Raw genomic sequence first — 23,780 nt, forward strand, 5'->3', positions numbered from 1 at the left:
CCACATTAATATCATCTATTTAGGTTTATCCCTGCATTTAAAGACACCTGCTCAACCCTCTCCATCCTCTTCTCTACCTTCCCCTATCTGGCTATTTTTGTTCTGATTTAGTTCCAATTTGACGAAAATACTTTATAAAATAACTTTCCTAGAGAGGGCACATGGTGTTATGTTTCCTGTATCCTTAAATGCACAAAGTGCCTTTCTTTAGCTCTTCAATACAAATGAAGCTTTAACTACCAGAGCTGTTCACTGAAAAGTCTAAAGCACTCTTCACTGTTGTTCAGCTTCATTACAGAGAAGAGCAATTCAGTGCTGATCGGATTCTTCCTTTTGTGTATAACCTGAACTCTCTATGAAGAATCTCGTTAAGGGGGAGGGTATAGCCCAGTGGTTGAGGGTGTGTTCAGCATGTACAAGGTCCTAGGTTCAATCCCCAGTATCTCCATTAAAAAAAAAAAAAGATAAATAAATAAATCTAATTAAAAAAAAAGAATCTTGTAAAAAATATTCTCTGCATTCTTGCTAGAATTTGGAAATTCTACCAGGAAATCTCAGACTGTGTCTCCTCTCCTTCTTCAGTCCCCTGGCCTTCTGTAAGCCCATTCTACTTGAAAACTTCAATCTTCATCTCATAGACTTCTCCTTCTAGTAGCTAGTTGATCCTGATTTTATTTCCACGTGTTCCTTTCTCTTCCCCGCCGTCCATCATTTGGATGAAACGTACCTCTTGGATCTTTTCTCCACATTTGGTGTCTTTTCACTCAGTTTCCATTTCCTCATATTTTTACCTCTATCACAACATAGTTTCACCTTTTGCTTTTCCAGATCGAAACTTAATTTTGAGTAGTATATATTATTTTTTCACTTTCCCTCTTGAGTGCTTAGAGTTGTTGGCTTTTGTTGCAATTTTGTTTTTACTTCCTAGATTTTTCTCCCTCCTTGACCGTTTTAACAAGCCTACCTGCAGACTCTGACGCATACTCAAGTTTGAAAACCACTGCTGTGGGATGTGGAAAATTCGATAAATTTGAAAATGTTTGCAAATGATAACCTCTCTTTCATTCCATGAAGATGGAAGTAAAGCCAGTTACAGTCTACGACTAAGTGATTTAATATGGGGCTTGAGAGAAGTGGCAAAATTTGGGAATACCCACTGAGAAAAATGGAGGAAGAAGGTGAAAAGGCTGGGATCACAGTCCATGAATTTGTGGAGTCACTAGTGGGTCATCATATACAATTTCATTTTCTATTTCTTGGTCATGATCACTTGACCAAGGATGACCAAAGACAGGAACGTAAGAGGCATATTCAGAGCATACCTTATTAATAATTTTGTCATTTATAAAGGCGAAATTGACTTCATAAGAGCCATCATAAACTAAAGAATCTTGGAATTAATTCTTTAATTGCAGTATAATCTGTTTATAACATTGCATTAATTTCTGATGTACAGCAGAGTGATTCCATTATTTAAATTTAAATAGAATTTAAATTTTTGAAGCATATCTACCACTATTAATTCTGTCATTGAAGAATCTCAAAATCTCTTCATAAGCATGACTGCCCTTTCTTTAAACAGACAAAATAAAGACAGGTCAATTGAAGAGGTTCATCCAGAGTCTTCTATAAGCTAGTGGCACTATCAGGATGACTACTTAGGTCTCCTAAGTCATTGCTCCTTTATTCTTCTTTCCCGACTTAGCAGACTGCCTATTTCTCAATGCCCTGATCAGCCTAGAACTGAAATCCATGTGGTGAAGCCAGCACATCCATCCTTGTGGGAGCTGGTGGAGTTCAGCTCTATCTAAATGGACATCCTATTCCATGAGAAGCAACAGATCTGCTGAACAAAAGCGAAGACCTGGCCCAGCCTCAACCCTTCCATCCAGGGCCTAGATTAAGTTTCTCTGTGTGCCCTGCAGAACCTCGAGGCTCACCAGAAAGGTCTCTAAATAAACGTGGGTCCATCCAAAGAGAAGCAAGGTCAGCTACAACATGAGGTCACCAGCAGATGGATGGTACCAAGTAAGTGGTGGTGAGATCAAGAGGGTAAGTGAAATGGCTATAAATAGAGTCCTCAGAAGTATTACAAAAATCTAAACCCAGCCCTGAAGTCTTGGCCTAGGAACAGGCTCTCTGGCCTAGTGCCATCTGAGGGGGCCGGGGCTCCAGTGAAGTCACACCAATGAGCCTGCTGGGGAGGCAGATGGAAGGGCTTTCCAGACCACGCTGGCCGGGCTCCCGAAGGCTAACACGCTGCCCCTTGGGTTACCGTGAGGCCTTTTGCATTAGTTCATGCACATAAGGACTTAGAATAGGGTCTGAACACTGTAAATACTCCTTCCATGTCGGCTTTTTCCCCAGAGTGACTTTGACACATGTCCACTCAAATGAACTCACATTTCCCTCCCGTTTAATGACTCATTTAACGACAATTAACTCTCTGGCCAACATGTGAGACTCCACCTGCCTCCTCCACCAAAAAGCACAGCATCCTCTCCTCGCCCAGTAAGCGCCACAGAGCAGACACCTTCCTCCCCCATGGCTGTGTCCTCCCACTGTGTCTGACAGTCCGCTTAAAATCACCTTCTATCGCCAGCTTTTTACACATTCGACGGAGAAGAGAGTGAGGATACGAGAAGAAGGAAAGGCAGGAGAGAGATTTTTTTTTCAGTTCATAGAGAGGAAACCTGAGACTTGCAAACTATTCTCCTCGGCCCCATAAATCATCCCACTGCCAGCATTTGATTCTTATTCTAAACAGTTTCATGCTCCAATCAGAGGCTGAGAAATCCATGATGTCATTCAGAGCCAATCTGGCACCAGACGGCCCGGGGATGCTCACCTTTGTACTCCGCCAGGCACACGCACTCATAGCCATTGACGAGGTCCCTGCAGGTGGCAGCGTTCAGGCACGGGGCAGAGAGGCACTCATTGTATTCCTCCTCGCAGTAGAGGCCATGGTAGCCTGAGGGACAGAGACAAAGGTCTGCGGTCAAACTGGTACCATTTAAACCCACACTGGACCAGCCTGCAAAGAAGGCAGCTGGGTATCACTGGAAAATAAAGCCCAGACAGACGGGATTGAAGGAGCTGGGTCTCTTGGGGTACACTGAAATGTGCACTTCCAGGAAGGTTATGAACAATCTGTTTTTATCACCCCTTTTCATGATCCCAAGTATAAAAGAAGTGACCTCATTGATCCACCAGGCGGTCCCATTATGATGTCATGTCCAATGGTACTGGGGACTGGGAGTCGTGAGTTACTGAGTGCATCTGCTGTGGTCACAGGAGACAGCAATAGAAACAGGACTTAACAGCATGGCAGGAGCAGCTCCTTTCAAGGAAGTGGACCCCATATCCCCTCCAATCCACTAGAAAAATATATCTAACTAGAGAGAATTTTATCAAAGAAGAAAAGGATCAATGATTTCCTTTGTTTTTCAAGTCAGAAAAGAAACTCAGCTAAAAAGGTTTATCTGAAATTCCTGATGAAATGTGCAGTCTTTTTGTTTGTTTATTTAAAATGACAATTATCTAAATCATAATATTTTTAAATGTGCTTAAACTTTTTAATTATTAAAAATATAACGAAAGCAATGAAGCAAGAGAAACCAACAATTGCTCAACAAAGATGGCGTCTGCTCTCCTTTCTGCAAAACAGGTGTTTATTCTAAAGGACAAGAAGACAACATTCTTTGAGATGCACGCACGAATGTTAGGCTGTTTCTAACTTTCAAAAACATGTGTTACTGCCAATTTGCAGGGAAACCGGGCCATTTTTGTCTGGCCCTGTCCAAACAATGAGAAACATGTGAGCGCTCTCAGAACTCACCCTGCCTGTGTTGGTTCTGAATTTAGATAAGCAGAAAAAATAAACGTTTGCTCAAGTGGGAACTGGAACTACTTGCTCTTTTCCAGCCTTTTCAGCTCAGAGCCAGCCTGTCCAGCCCAGAGCCAGCTCTCCAGCTCAGAAAGTCCCATTAGGACATGCTAATGTGTTGAACTGTTCTGTTTCTGGTGCCTATCACAAAAGTAGGTTAAGCTCATATTTGCATTATTCACAGAGCACTTTTCAAGTATGTTGCCATTTCAGTTGTTTCTGAACTGCTTTCCACGTTGAGGCAGGGACAGTAGCCCCTCGGAGGGGACCTCGACCATCCCAAGACAAATACACTGGGGATTTCAATTCTTCGTCCTTTTTGTAGTTTTATGGAAATACTCCCTATCACCCTTCATCAGATTATTTCAGTTATCTAGATCAGAGGTTCTCAGCTAACAGCAAGTTTGTCCCCCAGAAGATATCTGGCGATGTTTGGAGACATTTTGGGTTGTCACAATTATGGTGGAGGAGAAGGGGTTGCTCCCAGCATTTAGTGCTGTGAAATATCCTACAACGCACAGAATAGCTCCCCACAACAAAAAACCTACCCTCTAAAATGTTAATAGAGTCAGGTGGAGAAATCTTGCTCAAGATCAGGTATCACCAAACTGTGGTCCACAGGCTAAATCCATCCCAGTCTATTTTTATAAATAAAGTTTTATTGGGACACAGCCACACTCATCCATTTATGTACTATGTACTGCTGCTTTTGTACTATGATGGTAGATTGTTGCAACAGAGATCATATGACTTGAAAAGTCCAAAATCTTTACTATCTGACCCATTATAGAACAAGTTTGCTGACCCCTGGTCTAGATTCAGCAGAAAATCTTTCTTTTTTACAGGAGTTTTGGATATTAACTGCTTATCAAAAACACGGTTTGCAAACATTTTCCCCCATCCTGAAGGTTGCCTTTTACTCTGTTGAGCACTTCCTTTGCTGTGCAGAAGCTTTTTGGTTTGATACAGTCCCACTTTATTTTTGCTTTTGTTGCCTATGCTTTTGGTGTCATAGCTCAGAAGTCATTGCCAAGATTGATGTTATGAAGGTTTTCCCTTATTTTCTTTCAGAAGTTTTTTAGTTTCAGATTTTGGGTTTAAGTCTTTAATTGTGTTGTTTTCTGTGAATGGTGCAAGATAATATAAATGGTCAACAGGTACACAAAAAGATGTTCAACATCACTAATCATCAGGGAAATGCAAATCAAAATTATCACTTCACACCTGTTCAGATGGCTGTTTTTTTTTTTAAATAACAAGTGTTGTCGACGAAGTGGAAAAATTGGCACCCTCATATACTATTAGTCAGAATGCACAAGGTTCTAGTTGCTGCGGAAAACAGCACAGAGATTCCTCAAAAACTAAAAATATAATTATCATATGATCTATAATCCCACTTCTGGAATTATAGAGATCTGGGATCCAAGAGAATGTGAAATAAGATCTTGCAGAGATATCTGCATTCCCATGTTTACTGTGGCATGATTCACAATAGCCAAGAGGTAGAAATAACCGAAAGGGCCACCAGCAGATGAGTGGATAAAGAAACTGTGATATGATTTACACATACAATGGAATATCACTCAGTCTTTAGAAAGAAGGAAATCCTGTCACATGCTATATAACATGGATGAACCTTGAGGCCATGCTCTAAGTGAAATAAGCCCATCACAGAAGGACAAATACTTTGCAGTTCCACTTATATGACGTATCTGAAGCAGTCAGACTCATAGGAGCAGAATCGAATGGTGGCTTCAGGAGTGGAGGAGATGGAGAGTTTCCTTTCAATGGATAGAGAGTTTCAGTTATGCCAAATGAAAACGTTCCAGAGACCCACTGTATGACAATGGGCATATTGTTAGCGATACTGTACTGTCCACTTAAAATTTAATAACAGAATATATTTCATGTTATATGATTTTTATCACAATTTTTGAAATATATATGTAGAGTGAAGTCTCTTTGGCTTTTGGCTTCTTCTCAGTGTGGAGCAATGATCACCAGCAGCATCTTTTCAAAAGTATTTGTCCTCCCAGCAGATCTTTCAAAAATCAACCTGGGAGGATGCTATATAACCCTACCAGCATCTCTGACCTTGGAACTGTGGTGTTATTGATACAGACAAAAATCCAAAGCAAATTCTAGGAAATCTTCCATAATTGTTTTTGTTTTTTGAAAACAATATCATTATCTTCTTCCACGAGCCACGTGAAAAGCAAACAAGGAAGTTATTTTTACAGAGATAATTAAGCTGGTGATGTTTTTCTTCCTTGGGGGAAAAAAAATAAAAGGCTTCATATTCTAAAATTGTTTTCTTTAGAGATGGTAGCATTTAAATGTCTATGGAAATGTCAAGACATCCTTTACACCTGCCAAAGAACTTAAATTGGACTGTTTGAAGAAGAAGGCATCTCTTCCAAAGCAGAAGGCTTCTGGGAACATGAGACTGCCAGCCTCTGCTGGTAATTAATTCGGGCAAACAAATTAGCTCAGGGCAGTGTACCCAGGGCCTAGAAAAAGTAAGCTAAGTCCAAAGAATTTTTCTTAAATAAAGCTGGAGATCAGAAGGGTAGGATTGGAGTGTCCCCTTCCAGCTGATCTTCACCAGTGCTCTGATCTTTGCATGACTTGATCTTGAATATTTACTCCAAGCACTTCCCTAGATTTGAGAGAACACAGCAACCAGCTGGATGTGAGAAATGAGAAAAAGAGGTGAAGACGGCAGCCATGTCTAGGCTGGGGGAGAGGATGATGCTGCCGTTAATACAACAGGTATGACCAAAGGAATCACAGGGTTTAGAGGAACCTGACCAGTTAGAATTTGAACATGTTTAACTTGTGGCTCACTTAGTCATGTACACATGGCAGTTGGAAAAACAGGCTTGAATAGCATAGAAACAGCACTTTGGGAATTAGATGCCTAAAAGCGATGCTGCAGTTTTCATCAAAGAAGAACGTGGAGAGGAAAAAAGAAGAGACAAAGGTCGGATCTACCTGGATGGGCAGGTGGAGAGCAAGCAGCCAGATCAGGACCCTGGGCAGGGATGGGAGAAGGTGGAGGGAAATCCCAAGCAGTGCAGTCATGGAAGCCAAGAGAGGACAGGAAACCGAGGAGGGTTGGTTAACCCTTTAGAGGGTATTTTGAAAATTGGGGACTGGGAGGGGTTGCTTATCACAATGATTGGAGGACTCTAGTAGAATTTGGTGGGTGAGGGCCAGAGATATTAAACATCTCACAATGTCTGAGATTCCCCTTCACGACAAACAATGGGCTGGCATCCTTCACAGCTCTGGACCAGCCCACTGGACATTCACGCAGGTGAAAACCCTGTTTACAGCTTTCCAGGCCTAGAACCTAACTGCTTCATATGTATCACAGTTTCTAAGATACACTGAGTCTTCCTGGAACATATATATTCTGACACACATATGTACTTGATACTCTAGGTAAAGCAAGAGAAGACTGTACTAAGAGTTGGTCGCCATTTTGAAATATCGCTTCATACGACCAATAGACCTTGGGGAATTTAAGTCACCCATAAACACCCCTGTATCAGCAAACAAAACAAAATAAAAATCAGTTCTTTGGACAATTGTCCAAAAACACTATCCAAAGAAGCTTCCCACACCAGTTACTCATTACAAGAGCCAATTGATTTCCATCATAACACTTATAACGACCTGAAGTCATATTAACTTTGTTATTTACTGATTAGTATTTCTCTCCCTCCCCTAGGATGTAAGCCTGAAGGCAGAGGCTGTGACTGCAGAGCGCACGGCTGTACCTGCCGTCTCTGGTATGGAAATCATGCTCGGGTAAGAGCTGTTGAATTAGTACCCGGAGTACCACTGACTGAACCAGCACACCGTCAGGATGTGTCTATGATGTGCCGGAAGCTTCCAGGGACTGTGACTGCAGAAGTGAACGGCAAGGTCTCCATCCACAAGGAGTTTAACTGTCATGACAACCCAAAACGATGAGCATGACTAGCCCCAATTTAAAGATGAGGAATTAAGAGTCAGAGAAGTAAAGAAACTTGCTCTAAGGCCACACAGTCAACCCTATATGTTCTTCCTACTTTCCCAGATTGTCCTCAAAATACATCACTTAGCCCATCAGTCTGCTAGGGCTGCCCTAACAAAACACTGCAGACCGGGTGACTCAAGCAACAGACATGTATTCCCTTACAGTTCTGGGGGCTGGGAGTCCTGGATCAAGGTGTCAGCAAGCTTGGTTTCTCCTGAGGCCTCTGTCCTTGGCTTGCAGGCGGCCACCTTCCCACTATGTCCTCACATGGTCTTTTCCCTGAGCATGTGCCTCCCTGGTGTCTCTTCCTCATCTCATATGGTCATACGACATCAGTCATATCGAATTAGAGCTCCATTCTTATAACCTCATTGAACCTTAATTACCTCTTTAAAGGCCCTATCTCCAGATACAGTTACATTGTGGGGTTAGAGCTTCAGCATATGAATTGCTGGGGGGGAAACAACTCAGTCCAAAACAACCAGAATCAAGATTTCTCCACCATGACACTGTCAGCATTTTGGACCAGGTCATTCTTTATGGTCGGGAGCTGTCCTGTGCATCGTAGGAGGTTGAGCAGCCTCCCTAGCCTCTACCCAGCAGTTTCCTGTAGCACCACCCCTCCCTAGCTGTGACAAACAGAAACACCTCTGGATATTGCCACATGTCCCCTGGAGGATAAACCCCCCTCTTGAGAACCACTGTCCTAGATCCTTTTTATAACATGATTGCAACTTGAGGAGATTTAAAGATGTGCAGGTTTGAAACCGTTGTTGTGAAGAGTGAGAGTGAATTCATCGAGAACAAGGGTCAGAGGGCAGAACTGAGGAGTCAGTCTGTGATCGTGGGCGCCTGGGCCAGAGGGAAAATAGATGTGAAAAGACCCAAATCAGTCCATGTTTCCACTGCTGTGGTTCCTATAAACCTTCCATTGGAAAGGACTACAGACAGAGGCTAAGTTAAAGCTTTAGATTCTCCAGCCTCCCTAACATTTATGTTATTGGGCCATCTACAAATTTCCACCTCCCTCCCTGGGCTTCTGAGAGAACGGACAATGGCGAGCCAGCTCTGACTGTTTGTGCAATGAGTTTAGAAGCAATGGGACACTGTAGAATTCTTGCTTCTCAAGTTATCCTTTATTCAGATAAAATGTATTTGACATCATTTTCTTTTCTCTAAACTCTTCTGTAACCCCTAGCGTTGAGAGTGTGTATAGGCGGAGAGCTCCGGGCCATCCAGGTATCACTGGCTAGATGCCATCAAAGTAACCCAGGGGCATTTGCGGCAACAGAGGTCACTTATGAAAGGAGGGGCTGCTGCCCCGCACCCTCAGGGGGACACGCCCTTGGCACTGAACATAAGGCCAGTAACCCAAGGAAAGCGCCCGCCACAGTGTGTGGCACACAGTAAGAATCTAATAAATGTGGTATGTGGTCACCCCACTGCGGACCTCAAAGCAAACCTGATTTTAAAAGACAACATGGGGTACTTTAATTCTGAAATAGGTGCCCTGCCTCGAGTATGCAGCAAAGGACAGAGCCACGTGACCCCGAAGGGCGCCATTATCCTGAATCATTGCGTCATGTGGGCAGCGAAGACCGCTTCCCGTAACAACACCAGCAGCCCAGCTCTGCACTTCCACGGTGCCTGATCAGCCAGCCCAGTGCTCACCAGCCAGGAGCGCAAACACCTGGCTTGTCCTGTATATGAAACAGAGTCAGTTTCTGTTTGGCTTTTTAACAACCTTCTCATTTACCCTTCATCAGCCTCATCCCCTGAGACTAACCTCTGTGCTCGATTCCGTTTCCTGCTTGACAATAAACCTTTGACTCACTGCTCATTCTTTGATCCCAAACTGTGTTTTCTCTCTAGCAACTGTCTGTTCTCGTCTTTCTTCAGGGCACAGGCTGGTGAATATACAAGATGCTCTGACACGGTGGGTAAGTTGGGTTACTCACTCAGGAAAGCACAATCATAGGGTAAAATATCCTTTGCACGCACAAACACAGGACGTTGTCCTTTTTTCTTACAAATGTCTGATCTGTACACATATCAATAAAAATGCCTGGGAAAAATATATTCCAAAAATGACAGTGGCTTTTGTTGGATGACAAAATCGAGAGATTCCTTTTTTTGGATTTTAAATATGACTATTCAAGTTTTCTAATTTTCCACAATGGAAATGCATTACTTGTGTAAGTAGCTAAGAAGGGGTAATAAAGATGCTTTATGGGTACCTTGTTTGCAGTATCACAACCCCAAACCATGTTACCATGTTGCTGATAACCAAGGGAGATGACAACTGTGCTCTGTGTCTAACACTTGACAGGAGAACTGGTGACATTAGGAAAAGTCTGACTTTATTAAGGGTATTTTTTTAGGTGGAGGGTAAGGAGATGAAAGCAATTCTCACAGAGGAAAAATCCAGTATTATCAGAAGAGGAGACTTTTTAAAAACACGAGGAACAGCCATCCTAAGAAACCATAATAAGGGCATATGAAATATATGGCACAAAACCAACCAACCCCTACTCTGACTTATGTCCATACAAGTAGTTAGCATTCTGCTTCAAAAACCATTTAAGGGGGTGGGAAGGGATAAATTGGGAGTTTGAGATTTGCAAATACTAACAACTATAAATAAAATAGATTAAAAAAATCTTCCATATAGCACAGGGAACTGTATTCCTATCTTGTAGTAGCCTATAATGAAAAAGAATATGAAAATGAATATATGTATGTATATGTATGACAGAAACATTATGCTGTGCACCAGAAATTGACGCATTATAACTGACTATACTTTACATATAAAACCACTTAAGAACAAATGAAAGACTATAGAAAGACTATACTGTAGACGACACAGCTGAATTGGGACTAAGCTTGTGAAGGGCCTCAAAAGTCCAGAGAACAGCAGCGAACACTCTTAAACAGAAGCCCTTGCATCTCTAAAGACATTTTACTCTTAAACTTGTCCATCATCTTGAGAATTTTTTTAACTACGTGGATCCAAACATTTCTAGAAGTTTCCTCTTGGATTTGCCTTCAGAACTAGGTCACAAACTAGTCACATGAAAAAAATCAAGCCCTTTCTAATTTTTTAGCCTTGTCTTATGTCTTTTTCTTCATGATGCTTTTGGCCACTAGAGGGTGGATTCCACCTATGATCTCTATCAGCTAAAAGAAAAAATGTTGCTCAGCAGTTTAACAAAAAGGAAGCGATGTAAAGATGTGTTTTACAAAAGGGAAATGTAGGGCACAAGAGGAGGCAAATATTTAAAGAAGAAATATTGTTTCCTTTAATATTAAAGCTTAATATTCATGGATTTCTTTGAAGTCTACAAATTCACACTGATATGTTCTCTAAACATATAGTAGCTGCAGTTAAAATTATCCATACAAAGCAACCTATTTTTCTTACTAACTCTCTATAAAAATTATTTTTTAAATGCAAATGCTTGTAGCACCAGGACTAAAGCATCAAGATTCAAGATTGAGTCTAATGGCAAGACAGTAGCTTCAACCTGATTTTAAAGATTATCGTGGTATGTGTTTACTTATAAACAATACATAAAATATTTTAATGAAAAAAATCCTACAACCTCATTTGATTTTCTAGGATGTTTCTATTCATGTAAAAATGGCTTGGTTTGTAGTTGAGGTGAGGAGGAGGACAAGGAGATCTGGAAAACAAGAGGTAGGCATAAAGCCCTCACCTTCCAGAGATTTTCAGTAAGGAATGATCACCTCAAGATGGACACAGGGCCCAGCACAGGCAACAGCTGGATGACAGGGCAAAATCAAAGATTAAGGTTCTAATAGGCACTTTGGAGAGAAAACAAAACCTAAATGACTGTTTTCATGCAAGTATGTATATTAGCAAAGATGAATCTTAAAAGGTTAAAGTACAGGGAAGTTCTTTAAATATGTCATTCCTTTTCATTTATTTCACAAACTATTGGGTAAATGTGGCTTTAACTTGCCACTAACCGAGTGATCACGGTACATACTTCTGAGCTGTGTGCCCTCAAAAGGGTTTGTGTCTGTGTTCATATACCAGTGATTCCCACAGTATGGACCCCAGATCAACAGCATAAGCATCACCCGGGAACTTAGTGGAAATGTGAGTTTTCAGGCCCCACCCAAGACCTAGTGGATCAGAAACTGTGGGTGGAACCCAGAACTCTGAGATTTAATAAGTCCTCTGCCTGATTTTCACGCACGCTGAGGTTTGAGAATATCTGAGCTATAAAACAGCAACGTGCACAACGTCTCCCACCAACTTCTGATTCTCAAACATGCAGGGAAATGGGAACAGTCACCTATGGCAAGGGCTGCATATAACACAGTAATATCTTTTAACAGCCATGGCCTCCCCTTGGCACATCAATACACCAACCGCAAAACACACAGTCAGAACACGCACCAGTCACAGGCATGTAGATCAACCAAGAGTGAAACACACAGTTAAATAACCTGCCAGCCACAGGTGTCATGTAGACTCAGTGAAATTACACCCCTCTTGGGATTTGCTTAAGAGAAGAAAGCAACACAGAGAAATTCCAAACTGACAGCAGAAGCCAAATTCAAAAAGGAAGGCTAAAATGAGGGAAGGTAACAGGGGTATAGAAGGGGCAAACATTTATAATTTCTCATTGTGTGACTGGAAGTCACCTATACTTAATCAGAATGAGAAGAAATAAGCCTAAATTCAGATTAGTGAACACAATTTCCCCCACATCTCTGAGGCAGCTTTTTTGGCCCATGGGAACAACATTTCAGCTGAAAGGAATACTGTCAGAAAATGGGAGGCAGAACTCATAGAAACAGGGAGTTGAGCAGTGGTCGCCAGGGGCTGGGGGTGGGTAAAACGGGGAGATGTTGGCCAAAGGGTACAAACTTCCGGTTATAAGGTGAATACGTTCTGAAGTCACCTAACATACAGCATGGTGATTATAGTTAATAACACTGTAGTATATACTTTGAAGTTGCTAAGAGTGTAGACCTTCAATGCTCTCACCATGAAAAAGAAATGATAATTACAAAAAGTGTTGACTAACACTCTGGTGGCAATCATTCTGCAATATAAATGTGTATCAAATTAACATGCTGTATGCCTTAGAACCCATCAATATTGTATATGTTAATTATATTGCAATAAAGCAGAAAACAATTTTCCGTTTAAAAAAAATTTAAGGAGGGAGAGTATAGCTCAGTGGTAGAGCATGTGCTTAGCATGCACAAGGTCCTGGGTTCAATTCCCAGTACTGCCACTAAAAAAAAAATAATAATAAATATTTAAGAAAACGGCAATCTACAATGATTTTTACGAACCCAAAATTGGGAAACATGATCTGACAAGATTATGCTGTTTCTAGTGATAAAATGCAGCCTCATGTTCTTAGAGAACTAAACACTTTATAAAGGACAAGTGTTATCCATCCAGATCACAGGGGCAGAGTTCCTAGCCCACATTTTTTTTTTTGTGGCAAGTGCCCCTCGCTCCCCATAGGTTTGGGTGAGTCTGGCTATTTTTGTTTCCAGAGATCCTAATGTTCAAGCCACAGAAAATTTGGTCCAAAGGTGGACAGCTGACCCAAGTTGAGAATATGAATTTCTCTTTTTCCAGAGTTTGAATCATAAGAAACAAACACAGAACATCAGAGCCAAAGGGCTGGTCAAAGCCAACAACACCATAGAGCTCAAAGTAAAAAAAAAGAAGAAGAAGAAAAAGAAAATGCAGCTTCATGATGGAGATATATATATATATATATATATAAAATGGTACCAAGGTACTGTGTGACGGAAAACAAAACATTATGATTAGGATTCTTCCAGAAAATTCTGGTACATGGACTCTGCAATGCAGATGGCAGATTTTTTTCTCCCCAGGGTGTATTTACTTTCACTCTCTTATCACCGAGGACATTCAAAGGCACAAGGCAAAAGTGCAATCCTCTAATTCCCTATTAGTCATTGTCATTCTCAAGTAAATATGCTGGATCCTAAAGACTGCTGAATTCTATGGGAATTGGTCATAGTCGTTCAGGAATATTTTTAGAAGCACCCACCTCCCAACTGACCACCATCCCTAAGGGCTAAGGCTGACCCTTAGTGTTGGGGCTTCAGCTAAAGAACTTCTTAGAGAAGATTAACCACTAGAACTGTAACCTCGAGGCAAATGGAGTACAAAGAAAATTTCAGAACTGCAAATAAATTGGAGTCAGAGAACCCAATTATTTTAGTAAATCCTAAATCCTATTCTAGTGTCTCTACTGAATGAATATTAAGGATACCTAAAAATAAGGCATTTGTTCATTTAAGAGGTCACAAAGCAATGGAAAATCAAAAATGTGTTTTATTTGGTGACTTAAGATACTAGTAGAATATCTACCTTAATAATCTAAAGTGAAAAACAGAGCAGGGATAAGGCTCAATCTACACAGAGCTGTGAAGAAAAGCAGTTGTCTCCTAGATGGCCCTTATCACTTGAGTAAATTCAGTGGGACCTCCTCCCTTTTCCTCAAGCTGTCACTGATTGCATACTGTTTTTTCAACTTTTCTTCTCTTCAAATCAGCATGTACATATATACATATATATATGTGTGTGTATACAAAAATATATGAGACTCATTCATATTTTTCACATATTTAGGTTAAGATTATCATAGATTGCAAAAAAAAAAAAAAAGGCTACAAATTCTTTGTAGCTCCTCCCATCACTAAATGGAGTCTATGGGCTTGGCCCTGTGATTTGCTTGTGCCAGTGAGACATTAGCAAACATAAAAGAAGAAGAACCTTTAAAAAGCATCTGTGCACTGGGCCTTGGAACCCAGCTGCCATGTGAAAAAGTCAGACAGGTATGCCGGGTGACGAGAGATGTGTGGCCCAGCCCCCTCACTCCAGCCAACTGCCCGACATGTGAGTGAGGCCATCCAGGACCAGCCAATCCCCAGCTGACTTGCTGGATGACCACAGCAGCCTGCATGAGTCCACCCAGCACCACACAGAGCAGAGAAGAGACATTCCAGCTAAGCTGGCCCAAACTATCACCCACAGAATTATAAGCAATAAACGGTTGTATTAAACCATCAAGTTTTTGGACTGGTTTGTTACTCAACAGGAGCTAACTGATACTAAGGTTTAATTACCAGGAACAATGTCTAACCTACTGCCTAGCACAGGGAACTGTATTCAATATCTTGTAATAGCCTATAATGGAAAAGCATCTGAAAAACAACATATATATATATGTGTGTGTGTGTGTGTGTGTGTGTGTGTGTGTATAGTGTAACTAAATCACTTTGCTATAAACCTAAAACATTGTAAATCTACTGTACCTCAATTTAAAAATAAAAATTAACAAAAGAAACAAAACCTATTTTTTAAAAAGAAATAAAACCACAGATACATATTTTTAGGCATCAGAGACCAGGAAAGAAAGGTATTTGGGGGCAGAAGTGGATGAAGGGGAGTCATACCAGGCACTACGTATTGCTTAAGTCCAGACTTCCTTTCTGCTGGGCTTATCCAACCTAAAAGAAACACTTTTACTAATGAATTAGGCCTGGGACATTCACTTCAATCTGTACCATCAAAAACCATCTGGTAAAGAAAAAAGGGAAACTTGATCCTGATAATCACGAGCATATCATTAGAACTTCAGTCCAAACAGCTCGGGAGCTCTAGGAACGCCTGTGAAGCCAAACGGGACTCTAAGTGGAGCAGCGTGGCCCAGCATAAGGAAGCACTTGGGTGACCTGGGGGAGGACATGCTGTTCTGAAAAACCGGTAAGTGCTTTGAGCTGACCATGTACCGGAATAACAAAGAGGTCGTGTATCAATCAGCTTCAGGCAGGCTTAGGAGCTCTGAACCGTCATTAACACTGAAGCAATTTTATAAAAGCACTCAGTCCATGCAGCAACTTTCATTGTGTACTTTCAAACGGAAAATCCACAGCTGTAGTGGGAAAACAATGGAAGAAATGCAGGGCATTGTACCCAGATTTTTATACAAATCTGTATCAAGGAAGAATTTGAAAGCACACTGAAGGCTAGAAGGCTAGGGAACAAAGTAGAACATGCAGACAAATCTCCTTATTGGCTGTCCAGTTGGGATTCAGGATGCAGGCCATCAGTCACAATATATCCCAGACATCACCTGTGACAGCACATTGTCATAGGCTTTCCAATCCTGCGATTCTGAGGCCCAGCACATGCTCCATCATTGACACGGATGGCAAACCACTGCCACGGAGGCAGGCTTGTGGGAAGGAGGGATACAGAAAGTGCTGGACATCAGAGCTGGCTCGAGGCAGAGAGCCAAAAAACCAAAATGTCAAATATGAAGAGGAAGGATTACATCAAGGGTAGTACCAGGGCCAGGTGAACAGAAACAGCATCGAAGGCATCCGTGCATGGAGTAATCAGCACAGGAGGCTTCAGAGATTCAGGTGGTAAGAAAAAAAGTCCAATAGTGACTAGCACTGGGGGCCCCAGAAGTGAGAAGCACCCATCAAGAGACTATCTAAACTGAAGGGTGAGATAACTGTCACATGGTTATGCCTGCATTTCCATTTGAGTCATAGGAACAGCAGTTTCTCGAATTCGGCGCATCCAGCAGACATCAGGTCAAATGAAAGCACAAGTGTCAGCCCCGGGTAGCCCTCAGCACCAGTTCTGAAGCCACTGAATCTGCCATGAAACCAGAGCAGAAGAGGCCCACCGACCTGCAATCAGCTTCCTGGGAGGTCGAAGTTGTGCCTATCTGTGCCGGGAGGTCAGAAACTATTGGTTGAAAGTCACTCACTGGAGCACAGTCAAGGCCACTTCTCAAGCGCGGCTTTGAGGTGTCCTCTCAGAGACACATCTCAGAGCCGTGCTGAGATGAGGGTGGTCTCGAAGCCCGTTCTTGTGACCGGATCCCGCGTGAGTGAGTGCCCATGTCCACACGTAACTTGGGGGCCCGATTAGGCTTCTGCCAAGTCTAGCCTATTGGTCAGGGACTTGGTGTTGGGCAAATCTAGGTTAAACCTGGGGCTCGTTCACTTCTACTTGCTGTTTAGACTCTCAATGCCTCAGTGTCCTCATCCTCAAATAAAAGGATGGGAGTACTGTCAGCTGGGGCCCAGTAAGAGAAAACATTTGTCCAGTGTTCAGCAGAGTCTCAGTGTAGCAAGTTCCCATAGATGGAAACTACTGGAGGCAAAGCTAGCATGGACCCAGGTGCCTCACCTGGGTCAGCAGAGCTGCATCAGTGTCTGGACAAACACCTATTTAATGTGCTCATGGGAGGAAGCCGTGAAGACAACCACCACTTAGAAAATCTGGCTTAATGTTTCATTTTTGAGCCAGTTATTGACCGCCGGTGAGTCAGGGTCACAGTTTGACCCTGTTTCCGGTTTACTCTGAGATAACAGAGCCCCTGATGTCAATCCCAGCTTCATCCCTAGCTAGCTCGACAGTCACGGGCCGGGAAAGGGCAGCAAGCATGGGTCCCACTTCACGGGGCCGGTGGGGATTCAAGGAGACATTGCAGTCAAAGAGCTCTGCCCAGCCCCTGCGCTGCAGTCTTTACCACTGAAGTCACAAAGAGCCAGTTCCCTAATCCCACACAAAGCTGGCCCTGACCCATCACTCAAGAATGGCCACTATGGCCGTGAAAATTGATTCCACCTCTAGCCCGGCTCCAACCTTGAGCCTCACATGAAAAGAATCAGAGCACAGATTTAATAGTTTCCTTAGCAGTCTTCCCCATGACAAGGAGGATCTGATGTTGGCACCCTTAGCACACTGCTGGTCCATCATCGGCATCATCTCATTTGAGCTTCGTATGTTTGTCCCCATTTTAAAGAAGAAGAAACTAAGGCTAACAGAGGCCAATGGAACAGCTGGTCAGTGATAAAGCTGCCACTGCAGTTCAGCTCTACTCAATTCTAAGCCCAGAGCCCTTTCCATCACACCTGGTGAGAGGAAAGGCATGTTAAATTTCAGTTCTCAATTGCCAATTCCCAGACCTCCTCCACAAGTGAAAACACACTAGTGATCAGATCGTAGTAACTTCCAATCACAAAGCAAAGGTCAATGGCTTCGTTACAGACCAGTTTTAAATGAGTCGCCATCTGACTTCCATAGCAGAGGAGAATTTCCTGAGATTATAGAGTTGGCAGTGCTCCAAACAGAGCCATCCTCAGAAATGCACTGGCTAGTGTCATCAGCTGCCACTTCTGACTTTCATTCCAGTTAAGACAGTGTAAAACGATTCCTGCTGTCCTCGAAGACCATCCAGCGCCTACCCTCGTAGGTAAATCCCATTCCTTTCAACAGTAGTGCAGTAAAGAATGAATTCTGGACGATGTGAATGTTAAGGGGAGCTGTGGGAGCAGAGGGAGCAGAAATTGCTCATAATTAAAGGCCAGTTCATTAACACCTTCATACATATGGATTAGCCATTTAGTGCGAGGTTAAATAGACTGTGAATAGATTTTTAATGTCAAGAATCTCATCAAAATTCCATAAACCGCACCAGCAAGTGCCCTTCGCTCGTGACCACTGTCCTTCCTGCCCCCGTATTAATCCCCGCAGTCACTAGCCTGAGAAGCCAAATACCACAAATTCTCCCTGAACACCCCTCAAACAAGAATCAAAGCAGAACGGAAGATACAAACTGCTACACACAAAACAGATAAACAACAAGTCCTACTGTGCAGCACAGGGAACTATAGATGCAATGGCTTGTAGTAACCTGTAATGAAAAAGAATATATATATATATGTAAAACTGAATCACTATGCTGTACACCAGAAACTAGTATAACATTGTAAGTCAACTAGACTTCAATTAAAAAAAAAAATCAGGGGGAGGGTTTAGCTCAGTGGTACAGTGTGTGCTTAGCATGCATGAGGTCCCGGGTTCAATCCCCAATACCTCCATTAAATAAATAAACTAAATAATTAAATATAAAACCTAATTACCCCCTCCCCCAAAATGGGAAAAAACTATACTTCAATTTAAAAAAATAGTAACTGAAAAACAAAATGGAGATAAAGAAGAGCCACTGCAGTGACTGTGAACACCGTGAGGACAGGTCCCTCGGCGCCTGGCCACCTGGGCAGGTCTGACTCGGCTCCTCCCCGCTATGCAGTGCCCTCCCCTCCCAGGAGCCCCCATGGCACCGCCCTCTCCCAGAGCCCCGCCCACCCCCGTGCTGCCTCCTCCAACCTCTTCTTCTGCAGCTTCTAGCTCCCCACTCAGAGCAAGAATTCCCTAACACTCCCACCAACCTTCCCCTTCTTTTCATACTCTTACCCCATCTATCTGAACAGTTCTGTTGACTTTCTCCAGCCCCCACACACCAGAAACTCCTTATTCCTATTCCCCTGGCGTCAGCCTCACGACCCAGTTCTGGTCTCAAGTAACAACTATTTAACGGCACGTCCACCTGGTTGGCCTGCAGGTGCCGAAAGCCTTTTGCGCTTCCTCTCTGAGTGACCCAAGGTGAAATCCGAGCGATGCCTTTGGCTCCACTCTCACCTCCGTTCCCTACATTCAACTCTGATGCTTCCGCGGTTCAAACAGACTTCAGGTCCATCCTTCCATTCCCACTACCACAAGTTCAAGACCTCACTTGAACTCCTGTCTCACCATCTCTTCTTGACTGTAACAGCTAATTTTGTCAGAATAATCCCTCTGAAAGTCAGCTAATCTTTCTAGAAATCACCCAATTCTATCAAAATAATCTTTCTAAAATATAGATCCATTCGCATACACTGCTGATGCAAAATGTTTTCAAGTCTCCATTTCCCAAACTCCTTAGTATCTAGACTTCCCCAACCTGCCCCTACGAGCATCTTCAGCCTTACTACCCATCACTGCATCCAGTGCATCGCACCTTGCGGCCAGCTGGATCTCCTGTTCTTTGAACTTCCCTCCATCCTGCCCCACCTAGGACTCTCGTTCCATAGCAACCTTCCTCCATGTATAAATCCAAACAATAATTCAGCATCTAGTTCACCGGAAATTTTGATTGAACTATTACTAATATGAAAAGTCAATCAATTGGAACCCTCAATATTTTGAGCATTTTAATCAATTAAGTCCTGCCAATACTCTCAAACCGAAGACCACCAGGGACAAACATGTAGTTGAATCAGCTGGGTTTCTAGCTCATTGCAGCGAGGCAGCACAAACACCATGGGGAATCACTAGGTGTCTCAGTGAGAGGGTGTTAGATGGGGCTTATTACAGGGTTCAAACTCTGGCTGGGTGATTTAGGGAGGATTCATCGGAAAGCAAGAGTGATTCTATGCTTGAGTATTTCAGTAAATCCTGTCTGTAGGACGGGGGGGCGGGCAGTCTAGAGCAAGGCTAAAGCTGTAACTGGTGAAGAAGCAGCTGGCCCTCATTTTATTTGCACTAAAAGGGGAGATTCGGTATTTTGTAGGTTGCATGGTGACCTTGTTTTCATTTGTACTTAGGCAAAATTTAAAATGGTCTTGTTTGTCTCACTTTACCATGGCCTATGCGTGGCCATGCCTGATGTCGGTGTTCTGGATGCGTGTTTACGCCCGCACGCCAACAGGAGTCACCGTGGCCCAGCTGTGAGTGCCAGGCCAGCGCTGAACACCTCCAAGGCCTGCTTGTAAATGTCCACCCAGCCCCCAGATGTCAGATGCAGCTCTTTTTCTCCGTTCTTAGTGTCATCACGATGCCAACGTTAGTTTTAAGCATTTTCTTAGGGAGAGTATGGCTTATGCAGAGCTGCCTTATGCAGCGAGGTAGACAAGATTCTCCCTGGGATCTCCGTGGTGAAGGCAGAGATCACATTTTGGAATATGACAAAGAAAGGGCGTGACAACAGGATTAGGCTGGGTGGAAAGGAGGCAATATACTCTACAAAAGTAACAACTCTCAAGAATAATGTGATGCAGCGATCAGCACCCTCCAAGAGCATGTTTAACACGAGAACTGTCTTCATCCTAGTCTACCTGATAAGGTTTTCTGGTTCATAAAAGATGAAAGTTGTCCAGTGTACTTCTTCCAGAATCTAAATGCAATTAGTCATTCATTATCGAGCTAAATGTTCTCACATCATTGTAGGTGTACTTTTAAACTTACTGTTGAATGACTATTGAAATCTTGACCATTAAGTCTTACCTTAGATTCTGTTTCCAGTGGACACTATCAGAGGGCTGGGATCGCCAAGTCTGAGCTTAACAGAAGGAAGCAATGCCAACTGTGTCTTTTAGGCCCTAGAGACCGGAAATGCAGCCCATGTGTGGGGCATGTGTAAAAGATAGAAAAAACAGTATCTGCAATGCTTAAAAATACAATTTCCTTAAAAAATTCGCTTGGGAAAAGTCTAAACATCCTCTCCTTTACAGGCTGGAGGCTCTAACTGAGTTGCCAGCCCAACGGTGGAGAAGAATCAGCAGAAACACGTGGTCGGCAACTTGTCCCAGGTCTAACGCGTAACAATAGGCAAGCAGTTAAGATTACTTATGAGGAAAAAAAAACTGTTATTTGTATTTCCATGAAAAAATCCTCTAGTGCCTCGAACTTTAAATTCCTGAAGTAGTAACTTAAGGCACACACTCTAACGGCAGGGCTAACTCAAGGCAACAAAGAGGGTTAGAGTAATAACTCAAGGGTACTGGGCAGAGGCCAACACCAGTGAACTGGGGCAGAACAGCTCCCTTTTACCAGTGATTCCTTCCAGCACTGCTCATCATCCAAATGGCATCTCCAGATGCCCCGCTGTTGTGTGAGCATGAGACACCAGCACTCCCCCATCTGCAGGGACAATGGCAGGCCCCCAAGCGACTCCAGGCACCGTGACACTGCTCCCCACTCTGTTCGTTGCGCACCATGTTCTCACGTGCTCCAGTCCTTGGGAGATTTCAATTTGCAATTTTTTTAGAGGACGCGTGGCCTATCATTTGACACTGAAAGGCAACCTTTCGGTGATTACTCACTGCTGACATTTTATTACTTAATACTAAAATCCCATCAGAAACCCCGAGCCTGATAAGCTAAAAAATGAGGTTTGAAAATAAAGCACCTGGCAAATCTGATGTGCAGAACCATCTAAATGGCACTTTGTCAGACGGGAGCTAATTATCAACTTGACATGATTTCAATCTGCTGCCATTTTATGAAACGGGGTCCGCTTGCTCTCTCTAAAGATGATCAGGCTTGCCGCTCTTCAGCTAGACACCCGATTTCACCTACTCTCATGAGATTCTTCTATTATGCAAACTAGCAGTAAAGCAATTACGTGCTCCAAAAGATTAAGACTAGAAATTTCGCATTCAGAGAATTGTTATTTTCGCCTCTTAAAATGTAAATTCTTGCCAGATGTGAAGATGCCTTTTTTATTTCAGACAATGTCACCTAATGATCTGAGGAAGCAACCCCTCTAAAGGCAATCTGATTTCCCAAGTTCAAGGAAAGAGCTTTCGCAGAACTACAAGGCTCTACCCCGGGGCACTACCTAGTACATGAAGGCATTGAGGAATGCAAGACATGCTTCTTCAGGTTTTTCAGGGCTCCTTAGAGGCTGCACATTGGCTATCACCGAGCTAATTGCTCCAAATGGACAGGAATGAAGGGAGGGAAAAGAGGAACTTGAACAGGAGATACTTCTCCCCTCTGTGGCTTGAGGAGAAATGTTGGAATGTAAATGGATAGAAAGAAACTGAAGTGTTCTTACTGCTCCACATCCGGGATTTGATGCTCTCAGACACAACAGATGGTCATGGTCAGCAGAAGGACACGGTGGGCAACTTGCCCCCAGTCTAGCCTGGGACCCCAACTGCAGTGGAATTGATGAACATCTAAGACATTATTTCTGAAAATAAACACTGAGGCCCAGAAACGCCCTGTAAATTCCTACTCTAACAGTTAGCGAGCGGGGATCTCATAGGCTCTTCCTTCCACCCTCGGCTACTCCTGCCTGTGTGGACAGAGAAACACTGGGTGGTAGATTTTCTATTTGGGACCTTGTAAGCTTCCTCACACATGTTACAGACTTTACTTGATGTTACTAAACAGCAACGTTTATCTCTAAATAATGACATTCCATTTCAAGTTTTTAAGATAAACCAACTGAATATAAGGGAAAGTTCAATATATTTAAGAACAGAAGTCAGAGAAGGGGAGGAGAAACAAAACAGCCTCCCAGTCTTGGGACATGTGACTCTTCTCTGTGGGGTCCCCTGAGGGACCCGGGACTCTTGGGGGATGGGCATGGAGGATGCTCTGGACAGAAAGGCTTTGCTTCAACTACTGCCAAGGGGATCATCGACCCCGTGGTATGACATCCACATACGTTGGGAGCAGCGTGCTCGTGGGTCATGACGTGAGGAAGACTGTTCTCCCAGCACAAATGTGCTCTGTTTCACTGGCAAACACAAAGTGGCCTGAGTGCCTCACGTTCCCAAAAGGCAAGGACACCAAGCACACAGAGGATCGCTGGCCCCAGAGGGAAGCAGCTCCATTTCCACATGACTCTGACAGGAGAGGACGTGGGTACCCACAGAAAAGTCTCCTTGTGTCATGGGTAGAGGTGGAGAAACCCCTTCACCACAAGGTTAATGAGAAATCCCAAAATGTTACTGGGATAGTTAACTTCATATATCAACTTGGCTAAGTCACAGGTCCCAAATATCCGGTCAAACACCAGTCTAGAGGCTGTGAAAGTATTTTTTACATGAGATCAGCGTTTACACCAGTAGGCTTTGAGTAAATTTATAACCTCCAGAATGTGGGTGAGCCTCGTCCAATCAGCTGAAGGTCTTAAGACCAAAGACTGAGGTTTCCCGAAGAAGAAGGAATTTGGGCTCAAAACTGTAACATAGAAACCC

The 23,780-nt window shown here is 43.0% G+C and overlaps 1 protein-coding gene across 3 annotated transcripts in view; it reads right to left on the reverse strand.

The window, feature by feature from the left end:
* Positions 1–23,780, reverse strand: part of DNER (delta/notch like EGF repeat containing) — a 263,164-nt gene that overhangs the window by 33,241 nt on the left and 206,143 nt on the right. For all 3 annotated transcript variants that reach the window (XM_031452326.2, XM_064485240.1, XM_064485241.1), the window contains one exon: positions 2,849–2,971. In XM_031452326.2, the coding sequence (XP_031308186.2) occupies positions 2,849–2,971 (123 nt within the window). The remainder of the gene's footprint in view (positions 1–2,848; positions 2,972–23,780) is intronic.

The sequence above is a fragment of the Camelus dromedarius genome, chromosome 4, assembly GCF_036321535.1.
Source record: "Camelus dromedarius isolate mCamDro1 chromosome 4, mCamDro1.pat, whole genome shotgun sequence".
NCBI lineage: Eukaryota > Metazoa > Chordata > Mammalia > Artiodactyla > Camelidae > Camelus > Camelus dromedarius.